This window comes from Gorilla gorilla, chromosome 20, assembly GCF_029281585.2.
Source record: "Gorilla gorilla gorilla isolate KB3781 chromosome 20, NHGRI_mGorGor1-v2.1_pri, whole genome shotgun sequence".
In the NCBI taxonomy this organism is placed as follows: domain Eukaryota; kingdom Metazoa; phylum Chordata; class Mammalia; order Primates; family Hominidae; genus Gorilla; species Gorilla gorilla.
The window spans coordinates 50,372,864-50,383,294 of NC_073244.2; the positions used below are offsets into that span (position 1 = coordinate 50,372,864).

The following is a 10,431-nucleotide window of genomic DNA, read 5'->3' on the forward strand; positions in this document are numbered from 1 at the left end:
GTGAGGCAGGCAGATCACCTGAGGTCAGGAGTTCATGATCAGCCTGGTCAACATGGTGAAGCCCCGTCTCTACTAAAAAAAAATACAAAAATTAGCCGGGCATGGTAGTGTGCGCCTGTAATCCCAATTACTCTGGAGGCTGAGGTAGGAGAATCGCTTGAACCCAGGAGGCAGAGGTTTCGGTGAGCCAGCGCACCATCACACTCCAGCCTGGGCGACAGAGTGAAACTCCGTCTCAAAAAAAAAAAAAAAAAAAAAAAATTAGCCACGCGTGGTGAATAAGCCTGTAGTCCCAGCTACTCAGGAGGCTGAGGTGGGAGGATTCCTTGAGCCCAAGAAGTTTGAGGCTTAAGTGAGCTGTGATCACACCACTGCACTCCAGCCTGGGCGACACAGCAAGATCCTGTCCCAAAAAAATAAACAAATAAGTTTTGGGATCAGGAAGTTGGGGGCTCAATGTAGTTACAGGGTGTTTTCAGGATCTGTTTGGGTATTGAGGTTCTGATGAGATTTCTGAGGTCTCCCTGGGAACTCTATGGTCATTTTGCTTTTGTTCTTGTTTTGTTTTGTTTTGTTTTGTTTTTTGAGACGGTCTTGCTCTTGTCGCCTGGACTGGAGTGCAGTGGCACAATCTTGGTTCACTGCAACCTCCACCTCCCAGGTTCAGGCGATCCTCCCACCTCAGCCTCCCAAGTAGCTGGGACTACAGGCGTGCACTACCACACCCGGCTAATTTTTGTATTTTTAGCAGAGACAGGGTTTCACCATGTTACCCAGGCTCGTCTTGACATCCTGACCTCAGATGATCTGCCCACCTTGGCCTCCCAAAGTGCTGGGATTACAGGCATGAGCCACCATGCCTGGCCTCTACAGTCATTTTGTAGTTCAGGTGCTGATGAGATTGTCTGGGATCTCTTATAGGATCAGATGATGCTGAGGGTCTCTGGAGGCCTGATGGTAGGGGAAGGGGGTCTCTTAGGTCTATTATAGGGTCAGGTGTCCCCAAACATAAGGATTCTCTACTCACGACAGCAGTCTGCATCTGGGATCCCCAGAGAGCTGGAGCGGTGGGTGGATCTGATCCGCCGAGGGATAGCAGGGGGTAGCTGGGCAGAGGGGCAGCCACGTCAGGGCTCAGGACCCCCCAAGCAGCCTCCTACCCTGCCCGGGTTCCATCTGCTCTCTCCTGTAACCCTCTGGGCACACAGCATTTTACCAAGCTCCCCATCCTCCCTCCCTGTTTTCCCCCTAAGAGAGGCAGCAGGAAGGCACTGCTGGCAGCAGGCACAGCCTGAGAAAGACCGAGAGGTCCCCAGTGCTCTTGTCAGCCAAGGCTCTCACCTCGGGCTCCTCATCCTCAATGTCCCCAATGGAGGGTCCTTTCCCGGGATTCTTCAGTTTGTCAAGAAGATCCAGGATCAGGCCTCGATTCAGCCCAGGCTGGGATACCAGTTGATGCTGGCGGAGGGAAGAGGTGTCCGTATCCAGAGGGATGGTGTGGACAGAGAGGGCTGGTGTGGACAGAGAGGGCTGGTACAGGGCCTTGGGGACTGGACTAAAGGAATCTAGCTGGGGAGAAGGTGCCAGTGAAGGCAGAGGGCGGGGAAATCCAGGGAACTCAGAGGCCTGGGGTATTCTTTTTTGTTTGTTTGTTTTAAGACAGAGTCTCACTCTGTCACCCAGGCTGGAGTGCAGTGGCACAATCCAGGCTCACTGCAACCTCCACTTCCTGGGCTTAATTGATTCTCGTGCCTCAGCCTCCCGAGTGGCTGTGATTACAGGCTCGTGCCACCACGCCCAGCTAATTTTTTTTTTTTTTTTTTTTTGAGACAGGGTCTCGCCCTGTCACTCAGACTGGAGTGCAGTGGCACGATCCTGGCTCACTATAGCCTCCACCTCCTGGGTTTAAGCGATTCTCCAACCTCAGCCTCCCAGGTAGCTGGGATTACAGGCGTGCGCCACTATGCTCAGCTAATTTTTGTATTTTTAGTAGAGACGGGGTTTCACCATGTTGGCCAGGCTGGTCTCAAACTCCTGACCTCAAGTGATCCATCTGCCTCAGCTTCCCAAAGTGCTGGGATTACAGGTGTGAGCCACCATGCCCAGCCGACCTGTGGGAGTCTAAGACATTTTTAGGAATTAGAAGAATTTAGGTTTCTCAGAGCGGGGCTAGGAGAATTCCAGAGTTGTCTTGGAAGAGACTGTGGTTCCCTGGGGATTCAAGAGGACACTCAGGAACAAGTCTTGAGTCCTTTGGGAATTTGTCAGTTCCGGCAACTCGGGGTATTTGGGAAAGGTCTGGGGTGTAACCCGGAGGGTCTCTGGTGGTGGGGGGTGGTCCTGGGAAATTCTGATGCACTAGGGACTTTGGAAAGGCCACAGGGACTCCATGGAACAAAGTTATCCATGTCCTCGGGAGTTGTGGAAGGCCCCAGGGAATCCTGGGCTGAGGGTCTTGGGGAAGGGAGGGTTACACTGAGCATCTTGGTGGCGCTGGGTCGTTTCTTGGGACTCTTAGTCAGAGTGACTTTGATGAAGTTGTGGAAGGCAGCCGACCTTGGGAAGAAGAAGCCAGGTTCTGGGTGAGGGGACCAGAGACCCTCCCATCAGGCCACCCAGCCCCAGCCCTGCCCTCTCTCACCCTCCCTCCTGTCACTCTCTCGTACCATTTGCCTTTTTCCTTCAGTCGGGGAGGCTGGTAGCCACTCTTGGTCATGAGGAAGAGAACTCTAGAATAGTAGGGAAAGGACATGGGGTTCAGACCCTCAAGGGGGCCAGACCTTATGGCTTGAGGGGTTCCTAGTAGCATTGCGGTCAGCAGAGGGCAAAGTGAGAAACAGCATGGAAGTGAGGTTCAGGTTTTACAGTGCACCAGGGTGCCTCTCCTAAGGGAAGCCATTTATGAAGTGATAGAGCTATGGCAAGGCCAGGTGTAGTGGCTCATGCCCGTAATCCCAACACTTTGGGAGGCCAAGGCGGGAGGATAGCTTGAGCCCAGGAGTTGGAGACCAGCTGGGGCAACATAGTGAGACCAAAAAAAAAATTTTTTTTTTTAAATTGCTGGGTGTGGCAATGTGGGTCTGTAGGACCAGCTATGTGAGAGGCTAAGGCAGGAGGATCATTTGAGCCCCAGCATTCAAGGCTGAAGTGAACTACGATCGTGCCGCTGCACTCCAGCCTGGGTGACAGAGCCAGATCCTGTCTCTAAAAATAATAATAATTAATTAATTAATTTAAAAAATGTCTGGGCGTGGTGGCTCACACCTTTAATCCCAGCATTTTGGGAGGCCAAGGCAAGTGGATCACTTGAGGTCAGGAGTTCGAGACCAGCCTGGTCAACATAGTGAAACCCCATCTCTACCAAAACATACAAAAATTAGCCAGGCATGGTGGCGTGCACCTGTAATCCCACACTTGGGAGGTTGAGGTGGTAGAATCACTTGAACCCCGGAGGCAGAGGTTGCAGTGAGCTGAGATCTTGCCACTGCACTCCAGCCTGGGCAACAAGAGTGGGACTCCATCTCAAAAATAAATAAATAAATAAAAATAAAAATAAATAAATAGGCTGGGTGCAGTGGTTCACGCCTGTAATCCCAGCACCTCCAGAAGCCAAGATGGGCAGATAACCTGAGGTCAGGAGTTCGAGACTACCCTGGCCAACATGTTGAAACCCCATCTCTACTAAAAATACAAAAATTAGCCGGGCGTGGTGGTGCACACCTGCAGTCCCAGCTACTCGGGAGATGGAGGTTGCAGTGAGCCAAGATTGTGCCACTGCACTCCAGCCTGGGCAACAGAGCAAGACTCTGTCTTAAAAAATAAAAAATAAAATAAAATAAAATATTAAATTAAATTTAAAAAATAGAGCTGCAGCACGTGCCAAAGTAGGCTCAAGTGGTGATCCCTGAATTGGAGGTTCCTGGGATGGAAGGCGGAAGCTGAGGGTGGGCTTCAGGCCAGGGCTAGACAGGATCTCTGGGCCTGGGGACCCCACGCCTGCCTACCTGAGAGGGTGCACATCAAAGAGCGGTGGCTGTAGCTCGGCCAGTTCGATGGCCGTGATGCCCAGGGACCAGATGTCACACAGCTCATTGTATCCTCCCTTCAGGGCCACGGCTGCCACTTCCGGAGCCATCCTGGGGGCAGACACGCTCAGAGAGCCAGAGGTGGCATGGGGACAGGAAGGGAAGGAGGGGCAGAGAAGGAGAAGGAGTTGAGGGGAGACGCAGCACACAGAGAGTCAGAAGGAGAGACAGAGGGACAGGAGTAAAGACAGACACGGGCAGATGAAGACAGAGATACAGACCGGGCGCGATGGCTCATGCCTGTAATCCCAGCACTTTGGGAGGCTGAGCAAGGAGAATGGCTTAGGCCCAGGAGTTTGAGACCAGCCTGGGCAACTTATCAAGACCCCATCTCGGCTGGGCACGGTGGCTCTTGCCTGTAATTCCAGCACTTTGGGAGGTCAAGGCGGACAGATCACCTGAGGTGAGGAGTTCGAGACCAGCCTGACCAACATGGTGAAAGCCCGTCTCTACTAAAAGTACAAAAATTAGCCGGGCGTGATGGCAGGCGTCTGTAATCCCAGCTACTTGGTGGCTGAGGCAGGAGAATTGCTTGAACCTGGGAGGTGAAGGTTGCAGTGAGCCGAGACCATGCCACTGCACTCCAGCCTGGGCAACAGAGCAAAACTCCGTCTCAAGAAAAAAAAAAAAAAAGAACGAAAAAGAAAAAAAAAACAACAACACCATCTCTACACAAATTTTAAAAATTAGCCAGGTGTCATGGTGCACACCTGTGGTCCCAGCTACTTGGGAGGCTCAGGTGGGAGGATCTCCTGAGCCCAGGAGTTCTAGGCTGCAGTGAGCCGTGACTATGCCACTGCAATCCAGCCTGGGCCACAGAGTGAGACCCTGTCTCTAAAAACAAAACAAAATGAAAAGACAGAGAGGCAGAGACGGAGAGTGAGAGAGACAGAAACAAAGAGACAGAGAGCACTGCAAACTGAGCTAGAGGAAAAAGACAGAAATGGATATGGAGGGACAGAGAAATCAAGATAAAAATCAACACAAACACCGAGAGCAACGGCCAGAAAAGGGCACAAAGAGAGAGAAAAATGGAAAACTCAAGAGACACCCAGAGAGAATGAAAGAATCTTCCAAGGAGAAAGGACGAGGCAGGGGAACGGAGCCAGGAAGGAGGATCCCGGGGAACCAGGGTAGGAAAAACCACTGACCCCCACTCCACCCCTAGCTGCCCGCTGGGCGCCACTCACCAGTAGGGTGTCCCAATGAAAGAGAGGCGTCTGGCCAGCGTAGCCCCAATCTGGGCCGAGATGCCAAAGTCAGCTGGAAGCAGAGGGAGACATAGTGATCTGGGATCCACTGCGCTTCTGGTCCCCCAGTCAGCCCCCCTGCTCAACCCCCAGCCTTACTCACCCAATCTGACCTCCCCAGCATCATTGATGAGGATGTTAGCTCCCTGGGAATGAGAGGTGATATGGGAGGCTGCAGAGACTCTCCCCAGCCCAGTGCTAGCCCACTCCACCCCACAGCTCAAACTACCCTGATCCCTGAGCCCCCGAAATGCCACTCCCATCTCCTGGGCCCCACCCCCCAACAGCACCCCTGCACCCCCAGACCACCTTGATGTCCCTGTGTATCTTCTTCTGTGAGTGCAAATAGGCCAGTCCCTGGGGAGAAGGGTGGACAAGGGGACTGTGAGTGTTTGGGGGCTGGAGTGGGGCCCCCCTCCCCTCCCATCCCCAGAATCCCCAGGCCTCTCCTTACCTGGAGCACTTCCCGGCAGACATAGCTAATCTGGAGCTCTGACAGGGAGCCTGTCACTGCAAAGGTCACCCCGGCCAGGCCAGGCGTTGGATGGGAGCCAGGGAACCTGGGCTGGGGAGTCCTGCCCCCCCACACCAGCTAAGAGGGTGCCATAGGGAGAGGGGAAACAGGATAGGACCAGTGGGAGGGGGAGATGGTGGGGTGGTCAGTGACAGAAAGAGGCAGCAATGCAAATAAAAGAGGCCAATAGGCCTGGCGCAGTGGCTCATGCCTATAATCCCAGCACTTTGGGAGGCCAAGGTGGGTGGATCACTTGAGGTCAGGAGTCCGAGACCAGCCTGGCCAACATGGTGAAACCCCATCTCTACTAAAAATACAAAAATTAGCCAGGCATAGTGGTGCGTGCCTGTAATCCCAAGTACTCAGCAGGCTGAGGCAGGAGAATCGTTTGAACCCAGGAGGTGGAGGTTGCAATGAGCCGAGATCGTACCACTGCACTCCAGCCTGGGCAATAGAAGGAGGCTCTGTCTCAAAAAAAAAAAAAAAAAAAGAAAGAAAGAAAGAAGGAAAGAAAGAAAGTAAGCAAGATAAATAAGTAGAATATGATATAGTTCCTCAGATGCTGATAGACAGCAAGAAGAAACATAAAGCAAGAAAGGTGCGCGTAGGAGGAGCTATGACATTTCACAGAGGTGGCCAGTCAGGGCTGCTCTCTGAAGGTGACGGTGGGTGAAGACATGAGGGCTCCCACTCTGAGTGGGACCAGCCACAGCAAGTGTAGGGCCCCAGGTGGGATAGTCCCTGGTGGGTCGGGAAAGCAGCAAAGGGGGTGGGGTGGAGTGGAGGGGGAGGAGGAAAGTGGGAGGAGGTGAGATTGGCCAGCCTGGGGTGGACCCTGATGAGGAGTCTGGGCTTGTCCTCCGAGAGAAATGGAAGCTGTAGGAGGGCTCTGAGCAGGGGCGTCATGTGACTTTGCAAAATAAGGAAAGGCACAGAGACACAGAGACAGAGAGAGACAGAGAAACGGAGACAGATCATACATGAGACATACAAAAGGAACAGGATTGAAAAAAACAAAAAAATGAGACAGAGACAAAGACAGAGGTCAGAGGCCAAAATATGGGGAGACAGACAGATTTAGAGAGAGACCCAGAGGGTGATGAGGTAAGAACAACACACAGGCAGAGAGACAGAGAGACAGACAGAGAGAGAGAGGCCGTCAGACATCAGGTCTGACAGACCAGCTGTGGGATTCACTTCCTCTCTTTGGGCTCAGTTTCCCTCCTGAGGACTTCTCAGTGAAGTCCTTCCTTTTCTAACATTTGAGGTCTAGGGCTGGAAGGAATCAGAGGTTTTCCGCCTCCCAGATTCAAACGATTCTCCTGCCTCAGCCTCCCGAGTAGCTGGGATTACAGGTGTCTGCCACCACACCTGGCTAATTTTTTGTATTTTTAGTAGAGGCGGGGTTTCACCATGTTGGCCAAGCTGGTCTTGAACTCCTGACCTCAGGTGATCCGCCCACCTCGGCTTCCCAAAGTGCTGGGATTACAGGCGTGAGCCACCGCACCAGGCCCAGCAGTTATATTAAAAAAAAAAAAAAAAAAAAAAGCCAGGCACAGTGGCTCAAGCCCGTAGTTTCAGCACTTCGGCAGCTGAAGGCAAGAGGATCAGCTCAGCCCAGGAGTTTGAAATATGGCCCAGAAAGACAGTTCCTGTGAGATACACACACAGAGACGGAAGAGGTGAATTTGGGTCGGGGTTGGGGGGTGGGGATGGGAGGGGTGCTTGGGTCCCCTTGTCCTTTCTCTAACCTTGGTAGATGTCCTGGAGAGAACCAGCCCCACAGAATTCCATGCAGATCCAGAGTTTCTGCAACCTGCAGTGGTTCAAGAGTAAGAATAATAATAGCAGTAAATACATTATTATTTGCAGGAAAGCCCCTGGTTTGCTTCTGTCTTGTTCTAGTTCAATAAGAACTTTAACGTAACAGCTCTCATCACCCCACCTCTCCTTGTCTACCAGAATGAGGTTGTTTCATTCCCATTTTACAGACAAGGAAGTTAAGGCTCAGAGAGGAAATGTGAGTTCCGGGGCAAGTCAACTCAAACCTAGGCCTTTGGGCGGGACCCCACTGCCGTCCCACGCCAACCTAGGAGGCAGGGCAGAGATCTCACGGGTTGTGGAGATTTGGAGGGGACAGAGGGGCCCAGGGCACCTGTTCTGGGGAGCAGAGGTCATTATTGGGGCATCTGGAATATTAATTTGGGGATCAGGGAATTTAGGAGTTTATATTAAAGGAGCAGAGAGTGAAACTGGGTGAGCCAAAGGGCAGAATGGTGAGAGCTTTGTTTCAAGGGAGTTGATTTCAAATTCAGTTACTATGAAGAGATCAATTTGGGGTACTCCTGGTCAGAAATGGGAATTTTAGATTGGAGATTAGATTAGAGGCTGCTCTGGTCAGAAAAGTGGGACTTAGGAGTGAGGATCAGGATAGGGTTAGCCCAGTCAAAAATGGGGGTCCAGGATGGGAGGTTGGGTTATGGTGAGAAATGGAAGTTCAAGGTTAGAACTGAGGGTGCCAAGACCAGGCGCGGTGGATCACACCTGTAATCCCAGCACTTTCGGAGGCCGAGGCCAGTGGATCACAAGGTCAGGAGTTCAAGACCAGCCTGGCCAAGATGGTGAAACCCCATCTCTACTAAAAATACAAAAATTTGCCGGGCAGGGTGGTGAGTGCCTGTAATCCCAGCTACTCGGGAGTCTGAGGCAGAGAATTGCTTGAACCCAGGAGGCAGAGGTTGCAGTGAGCTGAGATCATGCCACTGCACTCCAGCCTGGCAACAGAACAAGACTCCATCTCAGAAAAAAAAAGAAAAAGAAAAGAAAAGAAAAAAAAAAGAACTGAGGGTACCCCTGTCAAGAAATGGGGGCTCTGGGTTAGGGGCTGGGCTGGGTGCCAGGGTGGGTCTGAGGTTCATCACCAGAGATAACTCCCATGGTAGGCCACGATGTTGGCGTGCCGGCAAGTTTTCAATATGAGGATTTCCTTCTGAAGGGTGGAGACATCATCATCTGTGAGGAGGGCGGGAGAGAAAAGGCAGCTCGCATGGGGAGAGAGCTACAGGGGAGGTGATCCCAGTGTCCCAGGAGGCGAAGGTGGGGATGTGGGGAAGGAGCTCCATGTTCCCTCCTCACCAGGCTCCATCTTCACCATCTTCAGTGCCACCAGGTCCCCTGACACCTTGTCTCGAGCCTTGCAAAGGGGAAGTTGGCAGTCAGGCAGGCTCCATTTGCCAGAGTCCCTCCACAGCATCCCTGAGTCAAGGTCAAGAACTGGGACCCCCTCTTGCAGCCTCCTCCCTGCCGAGGGCTTGCCTTAAAGGTCACTGGTTGTAGGGTGTTGGGGACAGAGGGGCTTCCTCACCTTAAAGACTTCCCCATACGTGCCGCCACCCAGTCGCTGTAGCAGGTCATAGTGGTCCCGGGGGTCTCTATTGAAAATGTCAGGGTCCACGACGTCCATCCCTGGGGGCCTGAGCTGAGCCTGCGCCCAGGGGCCAGCAGGGCCTCAGGGCTCAACTTCTGGCACCTCCCTCCGTCCCCAGAAGCCCTGCACCCGCCTTGCCTCCGCGGGCTGTGGCCTCCCCCCTCCTCACTCTCGCTTCCTGCCCCAGCTGCACTGCACGACTGTGCAACGGGCTCCACCCCCCCGTCCCCTGGGCTCTGAGAGCCTCTGAGGGGCAGCTTGTCTTGGGACCCAAGGGACCACCCTCAACCTCCAAGGCCCAGGGCTGGATGTAAATGTGATGCAAATGATCTTAATCGTAACTGGGTTGGAGGGGGGTGCCTTAGAACCCCCGTCCCCGTCTCCTAGGTAGTGTCTAAACCTCTGCTGGGTGCTTGAAGGTTTGGCCACAACCCGAAGGCGGCAGGTCTGCACAGGGATGGCTATGCAGTGTATATGCCTGTTCACCTGTCACATACATGCACTTGGGTTACCTCCTCTGCACTGCGCAGGCGTGTAGACGTGCATCTGCCTGGATACCTGTGTGCACAGTACACACGTGGATGTACCCAGGGCATATACCTCCACATGCATGGCACATAACTGCATTTTGTAGGCCTGCAGTGTACAAAACCTATACATAATATATAATTCATGGCAGTACAAATGGGACGCTCGCCCTCAGCTCCAAGACCGGAACCTAATGGAGACGGGGCGCGATCCGGCAGTCCAGGGGCCCTCACCCCAGCCCCTGCCCGGCAGAGCACAGTAGCTTTGTGGGACCCTCCTCCTGGAGCTGGGGACCAAGGGCTGAGACTTGAAACTGGAGAGCTCAGGATCCTGCACCAGGCGCGCAGGCCTGTGGCAAGAGGGACCTCAGAACACCTCCCTCAGAACTTGGCCATGGCCTAAACGTAAGGCTGCTGCGTGCATTCCCGCAGAGCTCCGTGGCCTCATGGCCGCGCGCAATACAACGCGCGCGCACGCCGCCAGAGCTCCGGGTGCTTCCCGGTGAGTTCGCGCGCGCACGCTCCCGCGCTACCGGCACTGGAACTGGGTCTGTGAGGCCCGGGAAAAGCTTAGCCCCGCCCCCTCGCCACGAGAGGCGCCTGCGCACTGGGATACAGTAAGCTTTTT

General features: G+C 53.5%; 1 protein-coding gene across 2 annotated transcripts in view; it reads right to left on the bottom strand.

The window, feature by feature from the left end:
• Positions 1–10,314, bottom strand: part of MAP4K1 (mitogen-activated protein kinase kinase kinase kinase 1) — a 30,337-nt gene extending 20,023 nt beyond the window's left edge. The window contains exons 1-13 of one of the 2 annotated variants that reach the window (XM_031004560.3): positions 9,214–10,314; positions 8,985–9,042; positions 8,771–8,861; positions 7,601–7,665; positions 5,790–5,845; positions 5,645–5,692; positions 5,439–5,481; positions 5,276–5,348; positions 4,005–4,136; positions 2,667–2,729; positions 2,475–2,556; positions 1,342–1,458; positions 1,028–1,106 (exon numbers count right to left, since the gene is read on the bottom strand). In XM_031004560.3, coding sequence (XP_030860420.1) covers positions 1,028–1,106; positions 1,342–1,458; positions 2,475–2,556; positions 2,667–2,729; positions 4,005–4,136; positions 5,276–5,348; positions 5,439–5,481; positions 5,645–5,692; positions 5,790–5,845; positions 7,601–7,665; positions 8,771–8,861; positions 8,985–9,042; positions 9,214–9,312 — 1,006 coding nt within the window. In that variant the 5' untranslated portion in view covers positions 9,313–10,314. The remainder of the gene's footprint in view (positions 1–1,027; positions 1,107–1,341; positions 1,459–2,474; positions 2,557–2,666; positions 2,730–4,004; positions 4,137–5,275; positions 5,349–5,438; positions 5,482–5,644; positions 5,693–5,789; positions 5,846–7,600; positions 7,666–8,770; positions 8,862–8,984; positions 9,043–9,213) is intronic. The other variant, XM_031004561.3, reaches the window with a different exon arrangement.
• Between the last annotated feature and the right edge of the window lie 117 nt (positions 10,315–10,431).